We start from the raw sequence: 25,319 nt of genomic DNA, 5'->3' as shown, positions 1-25,319 counted from the left end.
GCAGAAGACCAGAGCTGCCCACAGCCCCTCAGAAAGCTCTGTATACTGTGTGTCAGGGATAATGGTAAATATCCTGTTAAACAGCCCTCTAGAGAAGACTTTACATTTAATATAACCAGGGACACAGGGGGGTGCAGTGGTTAGCATGATGGCCTTTCAGCGCTTGGGCCTTGAGTTCAATTCTAGACTGGGTTGCACTGAGTTTGTAAGTTCTTATTGTGTTTAAGAGCATTTCCTCCAAAAGTGTATATCCTGCTTTGTGCTCATTGCTTGATGGGGTAGAATCCAGTTGCCCCTTAACTCTGTAGTGGATAAAGCAGTTAGAAAACGGATGGATTTTGGTTTGTAAGCCCATTTCATTTTGCACCCTGACACTGTCAGTGGATATGCACTACTGAATTGTTTATTTTGCTTACAACAAAGATAAGTCAATCTTTGAACTAGCCAAACTTAACAAATTTCACAATCTCGATATGCACATAACCATATTCATGTTATTTCAGTATAACCCTTTTTTAAATCTCTAACAGTGTCTTGGTGTCATACCCGTCGATATAAAAGGAATTGCACGACCCTACCACTGCGCATGCACTTCTATCAGGCTTGACGGTTGGACCCACCTCATTCGAAAAAACCGGGTGGGCAGGGCGGGCTGAAGCGACAGTTCTGATTGGCTGAATCTCGCGCCGCCGCAGCTTGGAAACAGCGCCAACAATTTACATTTAACTTTTTTACCCAGAATCCTCCGGGATCTATGCGTTTTGACCTGGGGAGTGTCCTATATGAGAGGAGAAATAAACAATACAAACTACGAAAGGGTGCCGCGTCAAGTACCGCTTTTTACGGATGAGTGGTGGGAAAAGTAAAACCGTGACTTAGTCTCAGTTAAACTGTTTTGTTTGCCACAGAGAGACAGCAACGTTTATTTCGTTGAGGGGCGAATTTCAGCTGGGAGGCACAGTACCCGGGGCGACTGCGTTATGCACAAAATTTAAAAGCAGCAGGTAAGAGCTTTCAGACCTGTCTCACTTCTCTGCAGGTTTTGTCAGCGATGGAATATGGTTAGTCCGTGGGCTTCTGTTTTGCTTAGATTTTTCATGAAGTGGAACAAACTAAGTTATAAACGTGTAAGCGTGTAAAAGTTCACGTATTTAACAAGCAAGCACGTTGCCTATTACACTGACTCATTTTCTGGCTGAAATATCTTCTGTGCTGTAACCGATGTAAACATAAATTGAAGGCACTATCGTAGATTAATACTGCAGCTACTAAATATCCGAAGCGCCAGAACGAACAACATAACAGAACGGCATCTGATTTCACGGATAAGACAAATCGGTCAGTCACAACAATTTCAAAGTCTGGATTTAAAGTGGTCAGTCTGTCGGCTGGCGGGTCGTGCGAATGTGGGATTGCTACAGGCAGGGGTGTCCCATCCTGGTCCTGGAGGGCGAGTTTATCTGCAGTTTTCTCATTTCACCTCGGCTAATAACGACATAAACCAATTGAATCCTGGCTTAATGGCACCAGTATAACAGCGTCATTGATCTCTTCGTTTTACTGTTTTAAAGAGACGATTAAAACCTGCAGACACCGGTTATCCAGAACAGGACTTGCCATTTAACTTGCCAGTTAAGACCACTGTGCGTGATTAGTAAGTTTCTAATTAATCATATATTGACAAATCACGCAAATGAAAGTTAAAAATAAAAACCCTTTATTGTAGTACTTGGTTGTCCGCAGCTCTTCTCGCTTTCCAAGGATAGCTAATGCTACTATTGTCTATATCATATTTCTTATTGTTACTCGGTACAAACTGTTTTATATTTATTATGACTTTTTGGAAATATTTTGGTACTTTCCAATGGTTAAAGTAAAAGTCTTAAAAGTTTTTTTTTTCCTGTGAACTGTACAAAATGTGGAGAGAAATAGAGAAGCAAATACACTGTCAGGTTGTGAAAATACTATACAATGAGCATCCATGATCAGTTTTACTGCTAGTAACGTGGACGAGAGGAGGATTGCCAGTTTAAATGGTGATCTGTGGGCAAGATCTCAGGTGGAGCCAGGTGAATAAACTGGACTGTGGCAGACCACTCCCTAAACTCCTCTTGTGCTCAGTTTCAGACAATGAGTGTGCCGGTGAATCTCAGGAACGCCCCTCTTCATTTTGTGGAAGGTGCATACTCTAAAATACAACAGCAGAGGATTCCCAGGTAATTTTGTCATACTAGGTTTGGTTGGATAATCATCGAACTTTCTTCTGAGATATGAAAAAATCTCAAATAGAAATAGTTATTTCTATTCAGATGTAGCCTATTTTCAAATCCTACTAATTTATTAGTAGGATTTGCAATGGAGAAAACATTCTTGAAAAGCCAACTGCCCCTTTGAGCCCATGGTGCCTATAAAGCCTTTGTGTGATGTGGTGGTTGGAAAATATAAATGGCACTTTTGACGCTTTGTTTCCTCTCTCCTCTTTGCAGGCCATCAGAGAACATGCTGACTCCATTCAGCTTTCCCAAAACCAGAACTGCTCTCTGGGACCCTTCACTGTGTGGAGAAGTCACCAGTTTGCACCTATCTTATTACAGGTGTGCCGTTTGCACTTGTCATCCTGAGGTCTTGGGTGTAAAATGCAAAAGTAGTTGAGCATATGCCAAATAGCAAACATGACTTACCATATCATCAGCTGTGCACCCCTTGAACTCTTTTTCAACATTATAGCTTTTCTAACAGCATGCTCAGAGCTGTTCAGAAGCATGTGTATAAGGAAAGCTTGCCATGCTTTTAGGGCTTGGGACAAGTTGCGCTGATGTGCATCTGTGCAACTTGTCCTGTCCTTAGTCTTTTCAGAAGGTGCTTTTTATTGCAGGATCTTTTTTATCATGTTATTGTGCCCAAATTTAACTGTTCCCAATAATAGCATCAGCATTGCTCTTGCCCTAAATGAATGGCCAGGACTCGGAGATGCACAGAGTTAAGTGCTGAAGTGCTTACTGCAAAAGCTCATGCCCCTGGCTTATGGATCTGCCTTTAGATCTCGGGGAGGGACTGTGGAAGATCTGGGCATCCTCATTATAAGATACGTCTTCTCTGTAGCAAGACACTATGTGAGAAACAGTTAGATTAGATCACTTTATTAGCCATATTCAATTTCTTGCATTAGGAATTTGTCTTTTCGCATACCCCAGCTTGCTCTCCATGAGACACACAGGCACACTGATGGGGAGAGAGAAGCTTGGGGTCAGAGTGCAGGGTCAGCCATTTATACGGTGCCCCTGGAGCAGCTGGGGTTAAGGGCCTTGCTCAGGGGCCCAACGAGTAGGATTCCTCCACTGGCAACCTTCCAGTCACAGGTGCAGATCCTTAGCCACAGTGGCACTGTGTTTAACAGTTAAACAGTAGGAGAATGCAGTTGTTCCCTATCCCACTTGTCCTACAAGTATTAGGATGTAATAATATGCTGTGTGAGTATATTTGTTATATCTTCCAAAGGCCAGTTTTATTTATACTTTAAAGGCTAGGTCTGCTCACTGCTTGTGGTGTTTCATCAAGTGCAAGCTGAATGACTATTGTTGTGATCCAGGAATCCAAGACTGCTGGTTGTGGAGAAAGCCCTTCGGCTGGCCCATCGCCATGCTAGACAGAGTGATGGATCTTTCTTCTGCTTCCTTCTGGGTTCCATGATGGTCGATGATGGTGAGGGCTTTAGGCAGGTGTCCTTGGTGTAAAGCTGGTGGGAGACAACATTTTTAGGACATGCATATATCAGTCTGCAGACACATTCCTTATGTTATCTGTCATTTTCTGCTCAGGATTTGATGCTTTCTTCTGTTTTCTTAAGGAATGTGGGTGAGGGCTTTGCGATGGAAATGAAGTTTACATTCACAAAAGGATATGAATTGAATATCTTGTCATGTGGTTATACTGTGTATCAGGTAGACTCCTGGATCACAGGACTTTCTCACTGGAAAGCAATATATTCCATAAGTTAGAGGCCACAATTTTTCTCAAGAGTTCTCCTCCCTTTTGTTTCAGCATCGTGATCTGTTTTGTAAATTAGTTAGAAGCATGGAGTTAGAAAATGTACAGTTAGGATTGTGGTTAATCAGTAGAATATGAAATGGGGAAAAAAAAGCTTTGCAGTAGAATGCCTTCTGCATTTTTATAGTTGTATAATATTCCTAGATATAATTTTTAATGTAAAAACTAAAGTACTGTTTTTTAGATTTTTCCAACACTGTATATTTGAGCTTGTTAGTTCTGTGTGCTATTTCAGATGAGGAAGGGATCACACTCACCCTGGACCGGTTTGACCCTGGCCGCCAGCTGCAGGGCTCATCTGGGAAAGTGCCCACTGCTTTGTTGCCTGGTGATTTCGTGGTGCCCTGCACAATCAGTACCCAGGGCCCAGCCTTGCCTGACACCGTTGTGCATTCTGCTGATGACTTCAACATTGCTTTCAAGGTGATTACTAAAACCTATAAGAGCTCACAGGTGTGAAGGAGCTCTTGAGTTTGACTCATCTTGCTTATTACATTGTGACTTGAAATATTTCTGGGTTTAACTTTATTAATTTAATTTATTGGAAGCACCATGACTTAAAAAAACAAATAAGATTCTGTTTCAGTATTAAATTCACCTCCTTTCTTCCAAGGTTTATCATATTGTCGAGGTTAAAATTGGGCTAATGGTTACCCCTGTCCTTCAGGTCTTTGGATACTTCAATCAAAATCTTTTTTTATATCAGTCCAAAAAAAACTTTTTTACCCTGTTTAAGTATGTCCCTTGGAGACAATTTGAATGTTATAAAGTAGCAGTGACAGTCCCTTCAAAATAGTGTGTGAAGTAGTGCTCACTTTTTTCTGCTTGAGATTTGTGACAAAGTTCCAAATAAATGCTTTGAGCCTGTGCTCAAAGCCTCCAGTGTTTACTCCTGGGATTAGTGAACACCTGTGAGCCCTGCCTTCTGCACTTAGATGCTTCACTGCTGGTTGTGAGGTCTTTTGTGCCCAATGCCAGGGACACCTGTGGGAGGTTTGCTTACTTCTGTGGCCGTTACAGCAGCCTGTCAGTAGCAGATGGTGGGATGACTGAGTGATGATTCTGTTCGATGCAAGTGGGGGCTTTCTCTTTTGAGGTTCAGAAACTTTGATTATTTAAGCCCCAGTTTTTTAGGTTGTTTTATCCTAGAATATGTATGTTTTTGAATATGCTATTATACACTGTTTAAGCAATCTCAACAACATCATACTTGGGTATTTTTTTTTAATGGATAATAAAAAATTAACCAGTGTTCAAATTTAGCCTGTATTTCCAAGTATGAGAAAGATCATTTCAATGACAAAACAGTGGTAATTTGAGATTTTAATAATACTTTCTAAATATATCCTGGAGGCATCAGTGTGACAGCTTTTATTCTTATTTTGTAAATGATATTTCTGAGTGTTGCACATTACTTCTGAGTTTTTCTTCCACAAGACATCCCTTAAACCAAATCTGCCTTTGACAGTTTTGTTTTTAACTGGGAAATATCAAAGCTTTGCTAATTACCCTCAAGGCCAGAGCTGATTTTAAGCATGACAGTTGCTGAGAGGTTTGCCACGTCTTTTGTGTGGTTTGCTGGTGACATTGATCTCTAGCTTTAAGAGTTAGTTTAACTCATTTGTCTTGTAGTTTACTGGTTTATACAGTGCCTTGCAAAAGATTCACCCTCCTGCAAATTTTCCACATTTTGTTACCAAGTTTTCACTTTCCCACAGGAAGTTCTGTAAGACTCTTCTGTATGATAAATTTAAAAACATGCTGATAGTATGTATATTTAGTTTTTTTTATAAAAAATATTCAACCATTCAACCATTTTGCTATTGAAACCATAAATTCAGCTGCAAAAGAACAGTTGGAAAGGTAACATTTATTGGTTCTTTTTTTTGTGTATAACTGAAGTGGATTAACTTCACTCCAGTAAATGTATCTGTAAGTGTTCTGAACTATATATTGAATTTTAAGCCACAACTTGTATGATGTTAGTCGTGAAGATCAAGGAGCTTTTGAAACAAACTGGGGACAAAGTTTTAACCCAGACACTACCTAAATCAGATTTCCCTTCCAGATTGAACAGCTGGGGAAAACGAAAAGTGGTGTTAGTGATGTTACTGTGAAGCCAACGGTGATTCTGCATAGTTCTGTGTCTTGGATGTAATTCAGTGTTCATACATTGTTCCATTCCCAACAAAAAGCTGTTTTTTATGAGCAAGAAAGAAGCATTAGTTTAAAAGGTTCTCATCTTAATATCCAGTGAGATACATGGCAGAGAATTTTAATAGTCAGATGAGACACAAAGTGTTACGTCTGGTACAGCTCAACAGTGCTCCATCTTTCAAGCTTTATGTTATGTGGCTGCTTTCTTTAGGCACATGGATGGAATATATTCACTCAAGAATATAAAACTATAAAATGTTTTGCTCTGTCAAGACAGTGTCCTAAAAGCATGCCACACTGAAGAAGTGTGACCAGAAGATGATCATTGATCAAGGAAGATGATCCTTGAATGGGACAAAATTAATCTAATGTCATCAATTTTGTAAGGTCTGATGTTTGCATTCGAGCAACCATGTGTGACAGATGGGGGCAAAAGAAAGATTTCACTAGGAAGAATGATCAAAATTATACCATCCCACTGTGTAAAGCTGGTAGAGACCTATACTAAAATAGTCAGCGGCGCCTTTTGCCAGATCTGCTTCCACCAAGTACATACCTGAGTGGTTGGAGTATTTCGGTGCCTGAGAAAAATATTCATAATCTTCCCCATGTGAAATTATAGAATGATGCATAAACATTTTTTGTTATCCGAATGCTCTAACCGTCTATAATGTAATTGTTCTATGTTGAATATGTTCTGTTCTCAGGCTTGTCTGTAGGTTTTCTGTTATGTTGTATCGGGCCTTAGAAAATAAGGTAACTCGATACCTTTATTACTGATAGATTATAATACTTAGTTTTACTCTTGTTTACTCTTGTATGACAGATGCTTCAGCATTGGTGCAGCAGTAGAGAGCCCCTGGACCCCTCCAAGCTCCTGACAATGAGAGCGCACCTGGTTTGTGCAGAGAACATGGATAGTCTGTGTTTCAGGCTTCACTGGGCAGCGGTCACCGTTGCTAACACTCTGGACGCCACTCCCATCAGACCTGTACCAATTATTCCTACAGCCCTGGCCAGGAATCTTACCAGCCCCATGAGCCTCACTCAGGTGCAGAGCACTTGCAAATTTGGGTGAGATGCTTTTGCCATTTTTCTTTCTACACATTTAATGAGAACTCCAATGTTAAACAAATGTGAGCAGTATGAATCCGTAGTACAGAATATTATGGTAGGTATGGATTCAAGAACATTTCTGTAATACCTCATAGCCAATAATGATAATTGTTCCTCTCAATGTAGCCTTTTTCTTCACAAGGAGTGCCATCTGCTAGTACAAGAAAGAGCATCATGTCCATGAAGCCACTAAAACATCTGTGTGCAAACATCAGCTTAATGCTGGAAACTGAGGATAGTTTCATAAGTTAATAGTCAATGGTATTCCACATTTATGTTATTTCAAATTTGGGTCCTATGTTCTTGATTGTTTATTATTGTACAGCTGCATTTAACTTTGTCGGAGCAAAGGGAGTAGCTAATTGGGACAGTACAATTACAATGGTTTTAATTGGGAGCTCTGAAATCTGTGAACCATGAAAACAGGTGTTAAGAGAACTGAATTTTGCTAATGGCAGTGAGGCATTACAGAGAGGTTTTGGAACATCCAATTGTCATAACCTTCAAAAATATTGTAGTTTGGTATAGTTAATGATTAATTTGTTCTGTACTTCCCCTTTTAAAGCTTTAAGTTGAATTTAATATATTTAAGAGATTCATCATAATGTTCTTTGAATTACTTAATGACTTGTTTTTTCACTGATGTTCTGCTGTTGACTTTAAAGTCAAATAAGAGAGTTTTATCCTTTCATGTAGGTCTATGTTTCCCTACTGTAAATCTTGCCACATGTTGTACACAATATTTCTGATCCATAAGTAGAAGTAACAAAGTTGTCACTTCATCTTGTTGAATTTGTTTGCAGGTTTCTGACCATGGACCAAACACGTAAACTGCTCCTGTTACTAGAGTCTGATCCCAAAGCATACACTTTGCCGCTGGTAGGCATGTAAGTGTGCCTTTGATCTACCTCTACTAATAATAAAGCTATAGCATTTCCAACAGTTCTTGTTTTGCGGTAGGTAATGAGGTTAATTTCACAGTTAGAAGTAAACAGAAGAAAAATGTTTTTTCTGTGTGCACACCTGAGAATCTCCAGAGTCAAAATCTTTTTTCTCAGCATTTCTTAGCCTCTGCTTTTTTCTTTTGCTTTTCACACCCTAACGCAGTCCTGCACTGAACTTCTTTACTTGGAGTAGCTGTAAGGCCAGTTACACAGTATTTGTATAGTAAATGTAGTTTTGAACTACATGTTGCTATGTGTTTGATTATGTAATGGACAATTTTCTAACCAGCTTTGATAAAAGGACTGATTCCAAGCACCGGCTCTGGTCTTTCCTGGCTAGATCTTTGCTTGTTTGTTCTTTACTTCAAACAGTGTGTAGTTTGCTTTAAAAATAATTTTCGGTTATCTGAATATTTGAAAGCTGTAAGTTTAAGCTTTATAGTAAGGGAGGATTACAACATTTTTCACACGTTACTGTTGTATTTAAAATACAATAGAATTGGTGTCTAATGTCTATGGTTTTCACAAGCCTTCCAAAACCTTTCTTGGTTTGTGCTGCAGATAAACTCAAGTCACCATTTACATGGTTTAATTCCTTTAATTTTACATTTTCTTTAATTGCTTTAGGTAGAGTTGTTGGTATGAGAAAGTGAGTCTGTGCCATGTGTTTTTCTGTAGATGGTTGAGTGGAGTGACACACGTTCAGAGTCCCCAGGTCTGGGTGTGTTGCCTGAGATACCTCTTCAGTTCCTCACTGCATGACAGGTGAGCAGACTGCAGTATCAAGAAAGTGGCTTCTGTTAAGGGCTTAGTTCCCCTGTGAAAAGTAAAACATTCTGCATTCTCTGGCAAGTCTTAAAATAGTCAAGATGAAAACTGAACCAGTTGCAGACAGTTATCAAAGTCTGTTTATAGTACCTGCTTAAACACAAAATTAGTACAAGAACAAATGCTGACATGTAACTATCTTTTGTTAATCTCAGATACAGATCAGAATAAATTTATCTGGGTAACCTAATATGCTTAACATAAATAGCTTGAATTAATATAGTAAAATAGGGGGACAAATTGCTGGGAGAACTCCTCTGCACTATACTACAATGATGTGCTATTTCGGAGTTTATTATGCTTAACCTTACTGCAGATATCCTTATTAATGTGCTTCCTGTTTCATGTAGAAAATGCTTAATGTGGCTATTGTAGTAAAATGTAAGTAATCACTGGTGAGAAAAACACCGTTTTCTCAAGATTATAACTCAAAATCACTACTGAATTTCATTGCATTGAACCATGTTATTGCTTTCTATAACTGAGATTGTATATCTTACAGGGTTTCTTGTATATTGTATGTTATTAAATTCCAGTTAAGATGTAGGAAGTGTTAAATTGGATATTAACGTTCTTCATCTGACCTCCATTACTTGTAGCATGGTGCATCACAAGTTCTTTAGGCCATCCTGATTTCAAGCAATCATATTCATTGCTTGATTGGTTTTCATTTGCATTCAGCAGTCACATGTCTGAGAAGGTCACGTTTGATTATTAAGAAATTCACTGTATCTCTAACTACACGCATGACATGGCCTGCATCTCAAACAGATCTCGGAGCTGTGCTTCTGAGCTTAGCAAAATTTAAGAATATAAGAGACTGCAAATAAAGTGAGGTCATCTGATTCATTGTTGGCTATTTTAATAGCTATGTGAACTACATAGAGGGAACCTTGTCTTAGATACTCCCAGCTTTTTATGTAAAGAAGAGTTTTATGTTTTTGTTTCTCTCATGAGTGACAGTCTGGGATAACCTAATCTATAGGTATCTGATAACTATTCTGGTACTGTTCTATTTAGTGCCATTCTATGCTCATGTAAGTTACAGGATTTTAAAATGTGTATTTTATTCTGCATATCTTGCTGGAAGCCAATGCAGGGATATCAACACAAAGTATATACTCTTTGCTTGGCTTTAGTGTGGTTTGTTTCTTATAAGTGCATTTTTTTTACGGTCAGTAATTCTGTTAGACTGTTTTTGGAATTTAATCTGGAAAACATCTTAGAAGAAAATGAAGCCAAACACAATTTGTGTTTTTATTTCTCTCAACTGTGCCTTTCTCCCTTTAATGTTACCTTAAGAAACAAAACAATTCCAAATTTTAAAGTACAGGGATCTTTTGCTAACTATAGCTTTACCTACTGTTAAATCTTCCTGTGTATTGCTTCATCAACCATGATATGGAATTTTGTGTATCCGTTTGTAATTTTAATTCACATGCATCCACGCTGAGTGAACAGTCTGTGTGCATCCTACCCATTGGATGTTGTCCAGTTGCTGTTTATTCACCTCTTAAGACAATAACTCTGCCCATGAACATGGCCTTTAAGTTTTAACTTGCTTTGTGGTTGAAAACTGGTGAAAAGGTGAAGAAGTGTCATGTCCTTAGGAAATAAGTGGTTGATCTCATGATGTGAAAACTTATGCTTCAGTGGGGAAAATCGTGGAAGTTAATGTTAGTCCACCGTTAGAACAGTATTGCCTGTGGTATTGTTATAAAATTATTTTGTTAGCAGGGTATTTGGGATGTACAAAATATTTTTGTTGTGTATAGAATACAAATACCACTATTAATTTCTAATAGTGGGGCTATGGAAGCTGTGGTTCCTCCAATCCCTGTTTTCCAAAAGGCCATATATTAACCAGCTGCATGGGTTTCAAGAACATTAGCTCCACAGTTGGCAAGGTATTCCTATATTTGTTTCAGATGTATTGTTTCAGTTATTCAGTCCGGTGAGGCATTAAGGCCGCTATTACTCTGTTACAGGGTGATGTCTGAGGGGGGAGGCTTTCTGGTGGTTCTGTATACATCGACTCACCGGGACCCAGAGTTCTACCAGTGCCACCAGTACAATGGCCAGAAGGAGCTGAACTTCCAGCTGCTCAAAAGCACAGAGTCTGTGAACCTTTACAAGGTGTGTTCCTCAGCTTACTAACAACTAAGTAATCTTATTCTTATGGCAAAACATCTTCTGTCTGCATTCCTTTCCTTCCTTACAGTTATTTTGCTACACTTCAGGGGTTTGTGTTGACTGTTATATTATACAGTTATATAAATATAGTTTTCTAACTCCCTCAGTGCAATTAATGAACTGGTTATGAGTTCTGCAATGCAAAACATTTTGCTCAGGTGAATTATATTATGGCTTTAAACTGAAAACAATGAGAAGAAAAAAGTTTGCTAATTAGAGACGATTCCAGCCATGTTCTAGTACCCAAAGAAGGTAGCTAATTTACTTGAGGATCTCTGGTCATTCCTTTAATTTCAGAAATAATCAGATGCATAAAGAATGGATTGCAGAGCAGCAATATTTATTTTTAATTTTTTTTACTTAATTGCAATTAACTGAACGCAGTGTAATTACTAGAGTTGATTCTGTGGTGAATACACATCTCTGTACTAAGGTTGTACTGTAGGTACAGTAAATACAAGCTGCAACAAACTTCGCTACTAAAATCAGTGTCCAACTCTGATTGCAACAAACTTGAAGTAATGAATACTGCCTTCTAATTTTTTTTTTGTTTAGTTGTATCGTACTAAATGGAATACTGGATTGCATGGGAAAGGTTTGTTGGTGTTCGCAGCTTATTGTTACTCTTGGTTGTGTTCACTCTTGAGTGTCACTTGAATCTTTTCTATTTATTGTGATTCCACACTAGTGGTTCTTAGAGGACACAAGGAAAAGTAAGGAATAAAGGGTACGGTGGACAAAAAAATATTTTATGTAGTTAAATGGAAGAACATATTAGAGAAAACACCCATATTGGGGTCTTCTCAGAAATATTTTTTATGACCGTTTGCCAGAATGCTGTCCCTTTTCTTTCCTGTTGTCCAATAATAAGAGTTGAATCAGCTTATGTGTTTTCAGGATAGAACAAGTAGTTCATCCCAGTCCACAGCAAGGTTGTGGAGGACTGCACATGACAATGATGCTGCTTGCTGTTACTGGACTGGCACATGGACCAAATGAGAGCAATCCAAAATGCTTTTTGAAAATTCTCTTTCAGAGATGAAAGGCTCCTTCATTGTGGGTTCTCTTTTTTATGACTGTTATATAACAACTCTGTATGATGTGTGTAGGGATGCCAAGCCTTTCAACTTTGTGAACAGCACAGTAAGAGGTACTCTCGTGTACATTCATGGTATTGCCACCACAACGAAGAAAAAGGTTAACAAAACTGGGAGTGAGGGGTCCATGATTGCAGTTGAGGTGCCAGTAGCTTAATATTCTTTTAATACGGCTACATTCATGTGACCCAACTCATAACACATTGGTAATTTGTTCTTCTCTTATGCATCAGTATGTCTCAATCATTTATCACTGAAAATTAAAACCACTGTGATACTCCACATAACCAAATTTATAACCACAGCAGCTGTACTCTTTTTGTGGAAGTTGATTAGAATATCATATAGTTAGTTTATATATCTGGAGAATTTTCAAATACATATTTTTTTTTAAACCATTAAATTATTATGAGCATTCTGCAGTGTATATACACAGACTGCAAAGTATATAGTAATGTTAACATTTAGTTACTGGTCCAAATAATTCAAATATTCTAAATGAGAGCTCCATTTAGTACTTCCTTGGTAGCACAAAGATGCCTAATCCTTCGTACCTCACCAGAATGGGATCAGCTGGTCTCCTGCTTTGTTTCACAGGTATTTTCATTGCAATTGAACACAGAGCTGGGGATGATCCTGAGATAGTACCGTAGTAGCTAGTCCTCATGCTATGCTATGCTGCTCTGTATTAAATCTGTTCGTTGCAGTTGACTAGGTCTTTGATAAACAACTTGGTTGAACATTTATTTAGCCATTTACTTTTCATTGTCTAAACGTTTCTGTTTTTCCCAATATACTTTTTCAGTTCTGCCTGTCATTTATTTCATTAACTGTGTTCAGTAACGTGTAATGCAATATTGGCCAGTAATGACAAATGCAAAATCAAAAGCTGCATTTTGTAGTGGATCTGACATGTTGAATGATGGTTGGCTGTAGTTGTGTTTTTATGTTTTATATGTAAAGCAGCACACACCCCTGAACTTCATTTGTAATGCTTTCTTTCTTCTCTCTGTTTAAAGGATGTGGAGCCATCTGAGGGACGCCCACTACAGTTTGAGCTCAGTGCTGAGAGCCAGAACAAAGAGAGAGAATTCTTTAAGGAGGTGGCATCTCAGGTTTCTTTTCTCAGGTAGGGTGGATTGGCTGTGAAGCTAGTTCACGGCATTGCAGTTTGTACTCTCAGGTCAGGACCACAAAACAATGCAATAGCTGAGTAGAAGGTTCACTTATAATATCTGAGGAAATGCAGTTTAACTGTTGGAATTGCTGGTAAGGCTGGTGCAAGTAGTGCTTGAACATGTTTTTATAATGTGAATGACCTTGGTGTTTTTAAAAGGCAGCTAAAGTAAGTCATCAGCTTTTAAACCATGATGGACCTTCCATAGAAGCATTCTCTAACCATGACTTGAAATGGCAACAGGTCTGAACTGGAGCGAAAACATTTAGAAATGGAACTGTACCTTGTTTGCAGCCTTTTGACCTATTACAGTAACCAGATGGGCAGATATTTAGTGCTATCTCCTGATTTAGGGGGATTCAATAATTCTACCATAACTATAAAGAGAGAAGTTAATTATTGTCTCAGTTGAGACTATAACACTTCCCTGACCTCCATGTGCTCCTCTGTTAGCTCCAGTACAAGTTCTCCTAAGATGAAGCTTTCTACCAGTGACCATGACTCTGGGGTGGAAGATGAAGATCTGTCTCCCAGACCCTCGCCCAGCCCCCATCCTGTCAGCCAGCAGGTGAGGAGAGAATGCTTCCAAAATACCTCCAGGACAAACACTTGCCTCTCTGAGAGCAGGACATGCTCTGATGTGCTCTATGCTTCTGTTGATTTTATCTGCCCAGTAAAGACAGCTAGACCTGTGGTCTGTATTGTTCAGATCAGATAGTTAAGTAAGATTTGTAAGGGAGGAATGGTTGATCTCTCCATTTAGCTTAACATTTTTCTTTAAGCATTTTAGAAGCCAGTTCAAAATCAAACCAAAGATGGATGAATGTTTATCATTTAACTAAATACTTAAAACTGATGTTTATGATTGTTCTTTTTAGATGATATGTAGCTACTGGTAGAGTAATGTACATCACTCTGCAGAGTAGCACTGCAGTAATGTTAGGGAAAGCTAATTTCTAAAGATTAGCTGAAGTAGTGTACTTCCCTTTTTACTGTTCATAGGCCTTGTTATTCAAATTTAGTTTGCTGCATCAAACTGTTTTCTGTTGAATGGTTAAGTTCATTGTGATCTGGAATTAATTCAGAATGTTTTTGACAGCTGCATCGGATTCACCCATCAGTGCCGGAGCTCTCCCTTGTATTAGATGGTAATTTTACTGACGCTAAGAAGGTTATGCCAGAGGCTCCTACAGCTAAAACTCCAAATTCAGACCTCCACCATCTGGTGAAAGGTGGTGCACTTCCACCACTCCAGAGTGTTCACCCTGCTGCAAAACTGTCCAGTCAGGGATCCATCACAAGTCCTGCTCCTGTCAGTAGGCTGGTCACCCCCATGATTCTCCCGTCCAAGGGTTGCAAAGGGCGATTGAGCCCTGCACAAAACTCATCTGTGGCCTGGAAAGACAGCCCCCCAACTCGAAAGAGCTCAAGATCTTCAGCTTCATCATTATCTTCTGCATCCTCATCTTCCTCAGTCTCTACTCCCAAGAGTGGGCCATCGCCAAACACTTCTGTTCACCAGTCCAAGGCACGCTCTCCAGTTTCCACCACGAGGGGCCCTTCACCTGTAGGCAGAGTGGGACAGCCTGGTCCCCAAAGACCACTGTCTCCCTCCTGTACCCTTAGCTACCGTGGTGGGACGCACAGTACTAACTTCCCCAGCCAAACCCCACTCCGCTCAGCCAGCTTCCCATTTTCTGGTCCAAATACTGTTAGCACCTGCAGTTGTCATCATCCACATAGTCACATAACCTGTTGTCACTCAAATGCCTGGCAGGGCATGTCCAGTGCTGCACCTAGTAGTCCTGGCTCCCGCTGCCCCTCTGATGTGTCCCCTCGCGACTGTGGTATCTCTTCCTTCCCACAAGGCAATGGCTGCCAGTCCTGTGGCCATTGCGGGCTCGTCTGTGTGACGAGCAGTCCCACTGACCACCTGTCACGTGGAAAGTGTTTCCCAGTACGGGATGCCAGTGTTCCTGTGTTGCCATCTACTCAGCCAGCCAGTCCATGTAAAGGACAGTGCTGCCTGCAAAAGCAAAGCTGTGCGGCTCTGCTGCCCTCCTGCTCTGCTGAGGACAGTGCTGTGGGACTGTTACCTGCTGATGCCTACAAAATCCTTCTGGAGCAGGATCGGCAGCTGAAGTTACTTCAGGCACAGGTCAGTATTGCCTAAGAATGCGATATAGGCATCAGTGTGCTTTCTTTTTTATAGTACTTTAACAATTGTATATTCTGATGCAAACACCTGCCTTTCCCAGCCTTTACTATATGGTGTTTCAACTCTCATTCTGAAATCCCCCATTGACTGTATGTTGAAATAATACTTGAATAATTAATAGGTTCCGGAATTATAATCAAGTTACTCATAAAATCTTCCATGTGTTTTGCAGAGGTATTCACTCTCTTTCAATGTTTGATTTACAAGTTATGTGACTTTTTTGAAAGTGAATATTTTTAATCCAAACTTGAATGCCGACTACTATGAAAACTGAGTACTATGGGTATAAAGTTTATGCCGATATTTATAACCTTGTTGTTATAGGAAGTCTAAATTAAATGACCAGCAGCCATATCACTCTGCAACTCACAAGTGGCAACCCACTGAAGTTAAGCAGGTGTGAGCCTGGTCAGTACCTGGATGGGAGACCTCCTGGGAAAAACAAAGGTTGCTGCTGGAAGAGGTGTTAGTGGGGCCAGCAAGGGACGCTCACCCTGCGGTCCATGTGGGTCCTAATGCCCCAGTATAGTGACGGGGACACTATACTGTAAATAGGCGCTGTCCTTCGGATGAGAAGTAAAACCGAGCTCCTGACTCTCTGTGGTCATTAAAAATCCCAGGGCGTTTCTCAAAAAGAGTAGGGGTGTAACCACGGTGTCCTGGCCAAATTTTCCATTGGCCCTTACCAATCATGGCCTCCCAATAATCCCCCTCTATGAATTGGCTTCATCACTCTGCTCTCCTCCCCACTGATAGCTGATGTGTGGTGAGCGTTCAGGTGGATGCTGCACATTGGTGGTGGTGGAGGGGAGTCCCCATTACCTGTAAAGCTCTTTGAGTGGAGTGTCCAGAAAAGTGCTATATAACTGTAAGCTATTATTATTATTATAAATTAGTTTAGTCTTACATTTACACACTTTAAATAAAGTTTTATGACTAGCAACATCACAGTGGTTTGCATTGCTGCCTCATAGAGCTGACCTGGATTTAATTCCACACCTGTGGTGTTATCTGCACAGTTCATATATTCTCCTCGTGTTTATGTGGGTTTCCTCTGGGTGCTCTGGTTTTCTCTCACAGTTCAGAGATATACTGGTAGGTTAATTGGCTTTTGGGAAAATAGCCCTGGTATGAGTGTGTGTCTGTGTGCCCTACAATGGACTGGCTTCCCAACCAGGGTGTATCCTGCCTTGTGCCCATTGCTTGCCAGGATAGGCTTTGGCTCCCCTGCGACCCTGTATTGGATAAAGTGGTTAGAAAATGGATGAACTAACAACACTCAATTGTTATGATGAGAACATTTAGGCCGCATTTTTCCTTGATTTTATTTTTTTCTTTTCCCTTGTCCTGCTGTGTATCCCCACCGGGGCAGGTTGAGTTTTTTGTTTTGGTCACACATTCCTTTTCTTCCAGATTGGACTTTCCCTAACAGGGTTCAGTCTGGATGCTGCTGTCCCAAGCGGTCTTTCTTTTTCCCCAGGCTGGACCCCAATAAATAGGGGATAGTCCAGCCTGGATGCTGCTGTTCCAAATGGTGCTTTTTCTTTTCCCTGGCTGTACCCTGCTAAATAGGGACAGTCCAGGCCAGACACTGCTGTGCAAGTGGTCTATTTTCTGTTTGCTAACATCACACCGGTGTCGCCGTGGCTCCTCCCACTCCCACATTGTTGAACTGTCTTCAAAAGTTATCCAGTTAACTGAGTAATCTCTCTTTGTGAAACAGCCCCCAGGGGTTTGTCACTTGTGCAGCGTAGAACGCTGTTAGTCACATTGGGTGACTTATTCATTGCACAAGATAACAAATATCATATTGACTTCTGTAGGCATTGAATATGTTGAGCTGGAACATATTTGTCTGTTGTACCCTTCTGTATTGTTTGTAACTTTTATCAAGGGAAGTTGGGATAGGCATGATAGTTTTCTATCCTAAATGGCTGAAACTTTCACATTTCTTTCTTGTCTATTTAATTTCAAAGATTGTAAAGACATTCTTTATTCTGTTATCCAACAGTGGCTGTTGGCCATTGTATTCAAAGTATTTTCTTCTCTTCATCTCAGATTCAGAGGCTGCTAGAGGCTCAGAACAGTCCATGTGGCTCTTCCACTGGGCCCTGCAGGCGCACATCTCCAGAGCAGGCAGAGACACAGCTGCAGTTTGTGGCCACTGAAACCCAAACAGCCCCTGGGGTGCAGATGAGAAAGAGTGTCAGCATCGCTGTGAGCACAGGTACCAGAGATAGTCCCTGCCCTGAAGTCTTCAGAGCAGTTTAGATGCAGACAGAAATCAATAGCTGCTAAATGGAGCTGTTTCCAGAAAAGGTTTTTGTTTACTGTTTTGCTAAAGATGGTTATTGTTAACAATATTTGAATCCAGTATAATTACATAAAGGTATGCCATTCATTCTTTCTTCTCAATTGACCATTTTTAGCTATGTAAAAAGCAATAATATTGCAGAAGTGAATAGGAGATATTAAGGTTGGTCACAAACAAAAGACAGCCATTCCGTCCGTCTAGCCCATTTAGTAGTTAGTAGTTAATTCATCTTTTCTAGCTGTCTTTTGAAAGAAACCAGGATATCAACATCAACCACATGGCTTGTTTCTTTCTCCCACAACTCTATGTAAAGAATCACTCGTGTTCTTGGTTTTAAATGCCTCTCCACGTAGTTTCCACTTGAACTTCACTGTTCATTCTGAAATCTGATAGGTTGACTTTCTTTGCCTTTGAGGATATTTGAGTGTTGGGTGAGGGTGTTGGGTCCCCTTGTAATCTTTTCCATTCAAGACGATTCCATTCGACCGATCATGACAGCCCTTAAATATCCCTGAATTGCTTGTAGTGGTGAGATGGTAATTGCCTCCAGGGACCTGGGTCTCCTGTTAGTTGGTTTTAACTCCCTCGTATTTTGTTTCACATTTTATATATATAGTTTTTTTACTAACCCTTCCCCTGTTCTACATTGAACAACAGCTGCTAGGTTTTTTTTGTGAAGGGAGTTAAATGTGATCTGTGACACTAAGCTTTGTCTGCCTGGTGCGTTCATGCAGTGTTCCAAAAGCCCTGCCTTGCCATTTCAGGTGCCAGTTTGTTCTGGAGCCCGACTGCAGAGCAACAGGAGGAGCAGCAGTCCGAGTGGCAGGCCCCTGACACAGCAGCCCTCTCAGTGTCCGGGGAAAGGGGCAGTGAAGCCTTTCCACCCAACGCTGTGAACAACCCCAGCTTTTCAGAGACTGCAGTGCAGGAAGAGGCTCTGGAGTCGAAAATACAGGGGTGTGTCTCTTGTTCTGTAGATTTCAAGTTTCTGGAAATTCTGTACGGTTTTCAGAAGCTTGCAGTACCCATTGAGGGATCAGTGTGTCTCTCATATGTCTGTCTCCAGATTGAAAACAAGCTTTCATTCAGGTCTTAGTCTAAAATGAATGAATTCAAACCTTTCCAGTGATTCTGTAATTAAGATTAGTCATGACACTGTTTAAAAGGAAACTGCAACACTTTTTATATTTTGGGTTAGAAATTATCAGCATTGATGAGTGCATTTCAAACCACAATAAAAGTAAAATGCACACAGTAACTTGTTAAACCTCCAACTTACATGACAAAATAGACTAAATTTATGCGCCGGTATGTGCAGCACCATATTGTGCGATTCAAAATGAGGCAACCAAACTTCTGGCGACGTGAAGCAGTCTTATTACATCGTAAACAAGCAGGCTTGTGAACACATCTCTTTTGATCCAATATTGGTCTTGACTTTGAGACAGTTTTGCTGACAAATGCTACTTGTTAACTTTGCATGCAAGTCACGTTGAAAAATTTCTGAACTGAAATGTCTGCTATGTAACCTGTACTTAATAGCTTGTACATTGCATTACATTAGACATTATAGGAACTAGTGAGCAGGAAAGGGCCACATCGCATTCCAATCTGCACAAACTCGCTACGGGCAAGAGCCGGAGATTTGTGACAACATGACGACTTGCAGTACTTTCAAAAAGTTCAGTTTTGTTGCTTAATTTTAAATTTGTAAACATTTTCTATACTATTATTGAATTTATTTTGTTACTGAGATTTAATAACCAGTCTGAAAAGCTGGGACTACAGCTCCCCTTTAAAAAAGTGATTCAAAGTGGCCCAAGACTGAGGCGAGTTAAACACACACTGGGGTTGAGAGATTTTCAAAGGTTGTGCTTCACACTGTTGTGCAGCTCTCCATGTGGTGTTGGACCCCTGGCATTATTTCAAAACTCAGTGCTGACCGAGTGTGCCAGCGTGAGTTTCCAGTCCCAGCCAGCAGAGGGGGCCAGCAAACTCCTTCAGGAAAGTCCTGCTGAAGACAACTGCCAGCTGCAGGATGAACAGAAGTTTTATAAAGACTTGCTGGTAAAGCCTTTTTTACATCTAGTAAGAAAAGCTTTAGAGTTTGTATTTAACAACATATTGAAAAACATACAAAAGTATGTCTGAATTACAAATGTTTTGTGTACATCATGTATAGACCTTCACAGCAGCAGTAATTGATTATCTGGCAGTTTCATCCAAACCTTATCTGCTAGATTTGTTTTTGTTTCTTTTAAGGGTCTAAAGAAATATTGATACAGAAATGATTTTGTGTAGGGGTAGCCTTTTATAATTATTGTAGATTTTAGTTAATGTGGTGCAAAAGAGACTTCATAAATGTTAAAGCATTTTGGTGCCTGTCCACTGCAGACCTGTAAATCTCTACTTCTGCTATTCAGACGTGTATTATGTGAGGTCAACTTGATGATATTCAATAAGTGTCCACAAAAGTGACTATATATCACAGAAGTAGCCAGGCTTCAGAAAAATCAGACACTTCATGTTTTAGGCATGCCATAAATGTTTAAGAAAATATGGTAGAGGCCGTTCAGTCCATCTAACCTGCTTGGTTGTTTCAGGGATCTCATCCAGCTGTTTCTTGAAAAAGGGTATTTAATAACATGGGAGACTTGTTTGTTCCATTCTCCCACAACACTTTGGATAAAAAAGTGCCACCTGTTCTTGGTTTTAAATGCACTTCCATGTAGTTCACACTTGTGGCCCAGATTTGAAAGAAGCCTGCTGGGTTTACTTTGTTGTTGCTGCCTTTGAGGGTTTTGAATACTTGTATCAAGTCCTCTCTGTATAAGACTTACACGCTAAAGGAACTGAACCTTTTTAGTGTAGGCATTTTCATCCAGTAAAAAAAGTTTTTTTCTTTCTTGGGTCTGCTGATCTGCTTTCCTTTGATGTATGATCTGTATTAGATATACTGTAACTTGTAGTTTATCAGCCTTGAGACGCTAAAAATGTAAGCAATGGGCGGTGTGTCATTCCTCCTGGTAATGTCCTCCTGTTCTTTACCAAGGGCCAGGTGAACAGCCGCCTTCAGACCTCCATCTGTGAGGAAGAAGAGGAGCAGGATAAACGGGGGGACCTCCAGCAGACACTGGGAATTTCCCCAGAGAGACATCCCCCACAGTGCACTCCTCTACCTCAGAAAAACAGCAAGAAGAACATTTCTGGGACCAGGCAGGCCTCTGACCAGGATCACATCCTCAGTGCAACTCTCAGACAGCTTCAGCAGTTTGGGGTGACGGTAGATCTGGACTCTGTCCGAGGCAAGGTGACCAAGGCCAACGTGGAGAGAGCCAGGTAATCTACTTTGATCTGCATTCTCTCTAATACGTCATGTCACTTGGCTTTCACAGCTGCTGCATGCTGCTCTTCCTTAGTCTTTCAGCACATAAGTCAATTTGCATTTGTATTCTTTATTGATTTTGTATTCAATTTGTATTGAACTCTGTGCCATGTTTTATATGTCTTATGTAAAGAATTGTTGTTTTTGTGCTTCAGACCCAGTCAGGAAATGGAAGCAGAAAAATAGATAAAATTGTTTACTTTCAAGTATGTCCTAGCAGACCTTTTTACTGTAAGAGGGCTGTATTTTAGTGCTCTGCATGAACACCAGTCTGTGTAAACGCACATAATAAGTGTAAGAGTATGAAGATGTTTTGTTTATGATGAGTGTCAACAAAAATAGTAGCTCTTTATCAACCTCAGCTTGTTTATTTGATTATTAGCTATAGAGGATTGTGGAGGTCTGTGACCCGTTTAGTAGTTTTGATCTAACCATTCCTTGAGGTTAAGAGTGTTTACTAAACACACAAGTCAGGAAAAGGTCTCCATGTCTTAATATTTATTGTGTTTAGCACTGGCATTTATTGTAGCAAAATCCAGATCCTTGACTTGTCCTTCTCTTGATTTCTCAGCACATTAGCCTGTATTAACGCTGGGGCAGTCATCCCCAGACTCAGCTACATGTCCTTTGGGAATGTGGGAGCTAGTGACTTTGGTTCCAGTGGTGCAGACTTGAGCCTGGAGGCCAATGCCATTGCTCTGAAATACCTAAGCGACTCCCAGCTGTCCCAGCTCTCAGAGAGGCGGAAGGCAACTTCCAGGGATCCCATCACAACCAGTGCACTTCTTCAGCCTGGCCCCATGGAGAGGAGCATGTTGGGGCTAAGTGTGATGTCACCCAGCAATATGTCCTTTGCCACGAGGAAGTATATGAAGAGGTATGGACTGATTGAGGCAGATGACAGCAGTGAAGAGGAAGAGGATGGGAAGTCTGTCCTGCTGGAGACTCGGCCTGTGACAGGACAGCTGGGCTTCAGAAGTGAGAATCTGGAGAGCAGGACTGACACACAACACCAGATCAGTACCTCAGGATCATACTGTGGACGGGGAGGAAAAGGGGGACCTGCTTTGAAGGACATTACCAATGATGCTTCATCCCCCAAGCCTCCAAACCACGACTCTCAGAGCCAGTTGCTAAGGGACCTCCGACCCAAAATGAACCTCTTGGTTACCCAGTGCTCCAGGAACACTGAGAAGGAGAATGGTGTTCAGCTCTTCCCTGAGAAACTGCAACCAACTTCAACTGAACTTCTTGGACACAGCACGCAGGAATCTGTGGGGAACTTCTTGGATATGAACAGATTACGGCAGCTCCCCAAACTCTTCTGAAAGACAAATCAGTTAGAAAAAATTAACTTTGATCTATAAAAATTAAAATATGCAGCTGTTTACAACTAATGCAAATGGTGTTTACAGTTGTCTTCACATTGTATTCTGTACGACTCTTGGTCCTCATTTCTGAGACTTTTTGCACAATGAAATTGGATTACTGTTTTCATTGGGATGTAGCTTACATATCCTAGAAAATGAAAGTGTCATCACCATCAGTTCTTTTTGACAGTTTGAGACTAGAAGGGTTTTGAGTTTCATGTTTAAGCAGATTTGTTCATTCTTGCTTCAGCTTTCTGGTGTGGCCTTACAGTACTTTAATATTTTTTTAAAACGAAGTACCTCAGTCGATGTATCAACAAAAATGTGATAATACCTTTTGATGCAAGTACCAACACATAAAATTATCAGCCTGTATGTCCAGGTTGTAAGTTCTCATGATTTTAATTTCAACTTGATATCCTGGATTTAAAAAACAGGACTTTGGTGTTCCCGTTAAATTGCCAGTTAATTAATGTAAACATTTTATGTGCTCCTTAGGAAATTCATGTCGTTGCAGCATCTCTGTACAATAGATGTGTTTAACCTTCACTGTTTAGAAATGTGCCATTTAATCTATTTGCAAATGGTATATCTGCTGACTTCACTTAAGATATCCATTTCTAACTTATGCAAAAGTTCTGTGTGAATCTACACTCTTAATTTTCAGGAAGTGGAATATATCATGTGAGCTTTCACAAGTTTTATAATGCCTGTTCAAATTCAAATGTCTTCAAAATTCTATTGTGTGTGTTGGCGTTCAGGGTCTTGTTTATTTGGGTGTTTGTGAGTCTTGTGTGTTTCTTCTGTCCTCTGGAGCAGTGTGAGCCAGACTCCCTGTACGCTGTTCCATCCTACCTGCTGCCTTCTGTAGAACAAAAGAAGAATGAAAATGTGAAGGCCAGGACTTCAATTCCATTGGCTGTGACACCACTGTCCTTGGATATTCCACCACTGGAGTTCATTCCAGCTGAGCTGTAATACACTGAATGCTAAATTGATGATTTGCTTGAACTCATGTCATTGTTCTTAAAACTACAACTTCATTTTACCTGACCTTTTATAGCTCTGTAGTTTGAGTGGGGCATAAAGTCAAATTAGCAAATTGTTTTAAATAAGGATTAATTTGAGCACTTGAGAGCTCAGCTGGAACAAAATGTAGGGGTGACAGGCATTGCCAGGACAAAGAGTAGCAATCTCTGCTCTGTGTACTTTCTGAAAACTACCTCCTTTTAGCTTTCAAAGTAATTGTTGATGCTAACTGTTGTGATGCAGGAGTATAGTTGGATGAATCATTTGACACACTCCAGTAGGTGGACATCTTAACAGGATAAGATTTGTACGTCCAGCAGTAGAACATGTAGTTCTGGAGTATTGTTCTTACAGATCATACAGACATAGCTATCTTGTTTTAATGACCTGTTAATTTTACAGATTACTACAATATTCCTCTGGTGGAACATTGTTTTCATAATGCAATAGATGCGTGCATATGCATTATGGTACCTTTAAGAAGATAGCTGGTCTTGAGATGGTACATAATGTTAGAGGTTGGTTGAACGCTCTCGGAGATGGATAGTGCAATTCCAGTCTTTCTTCTCAATCAAGATGCTGTGACCAAAATCAGTGTTATTTTCTATATATAATTATTTAATATTTCAGGAGTGAATTTAAAGTCAACTATGATGCTTTTTGTTACAAATTTTATATAATATTTGTACTTTTTTTAATAAAGACTCGTTTGATTTATCTACAATTTGTTTGATTCATTTAACTATCTGTTCTAGTGTAACTTATTGCCAGACCAAGTTTAAAGTTATTTACAGACACAAGCTGCACCATATATGGAGCAGACATGATAGTTTGATACCAGTGATTTTTCCTGTGTGCAAGCAGCTATTTACCCAAATTAAAAACAAATATTAGAAAAAAATTCTAATTTAATGTATTTGCTTTTCATTTTAAATTGTATCCACAGCTGTCTTTGACAATTAAACCAAAATAAACTCCAGCTATGTACTTAACTGTATTTTGGTGTATAGGGCCTTTTTAACTGAAGTTTAAAATCTTCAGGACAATAAATGTGAAATAAAACATTGATTGGAAAGAGATTTAAATAATACAGTGTGCACATGACTTACCCACTAAAGACGCTTATCAGAACACAGAAGCTCTCTTTTCCCCATGTGACCAGTTCAAGTTGTACAGTATGTAGTTGTTTGCTGCTTAATTCAGTTTTTTTTTATTTTTGCTATTGTTGAAAATGCTGACATTAAAAACACATTTGTAGGGTATATTTAATTGGCTCAGTAGTTGACTGTTGCTTTAACTACTGGTATTGACTTGGTGGAACACCCTTCTAGCACTGTGTGATGGGTGGATATGTCCCAGAAATGGGTCTGCAGGTCCTTTTCTTTTGAAACAGGAAAACTTTATATTGGCAGCAGTTTTAAAAACTGATTTACTAAATCTTTTA

The 25,319-nt window shown here is 40.0% G+C and overlaps 1 protein-coding gene across 1 annotated transcript; it reads left to right on the top strand.

The window, feature by feature from the left end:
- The first annotated feature begins 817 nt into the window (after positions 1-817).
- On the top strand, positions 818-24,624 carry stil (STIL centriolar assembly protein). The gene is made up of 17 exons (XM_088926616.1): positions 818-1,004; positions 2,122-2,216; positions 2,487-2,594; positions 3,590-3,702; positions 4,283-4,470; positions 7,031-7,278; positions 8,124-8,207; positions 8,943-9,029; positions 11,081-11,228; positions 13,402-13,511; positions 14,013-14,127; positions 14,659-15,717; positions 17,836-18,004; positions 18,856-19,048; positions 19,984-20,158; positions 21,144-21,430; positions 22,048-24,624. The coding sequence occupies exons 2-17, from the start codon at positions 2,131-2,133 to the stop codon at positions 22,802-22,804; spliced, it is 3,927 nt and encodes a 1,308-aa protein (XP_088782742.1). The 5' UTR covers positions 818-1,004; positions 2,122-2,130; the 3' UTR covers positions 22,805-24,624.
- Positions 24,625-25,319: the final 695 nt, after the last annotated feature.

This window comes from Atractosteus spatula, chromosome 11 (genome assembly GCF_055471065.1).
Source record: "Atractosteus spatula isolate fAtrSpa1 chromosome 11, fAtrSpa1.hap1, whole genome shotgun sequence".
Classification (NCBI taxonomy): Eukaryota; Metazoa; Chordata; class Actinopteri; order Semionotiformes; family Lepisosteidae; genus Atractosteus; species Atractosteus spatula.
This window is presented reverse-complemented; position numbering and strand designations above follow the sequence as displayed.

Bases quoted from the DNA above. Each gene is read 5' to 3' on its own strand.
- stil (XM_088926616.1), top strand. From the start codon at position 2,131: ATGAGTGTGCCGGTGAATCTCAGGAACGCCCCTCTTCATTTTGTGGAA. The intron at 7,279-8,123 runs GTGAGATGCTTT...ATTTGTTTGCAG, and splicing joins CAGAGCACTTGCAAATTTGG to GTTTCTGACCATGGACCAAA. The intron at 8,208-8,942 runs GTAAGTGTGCCT...GTTTTTCTGTAG, and splicing joins ACTTTGCCGCTGGTAGGCAT to ATGGTTGAGTGGAGTGACAC.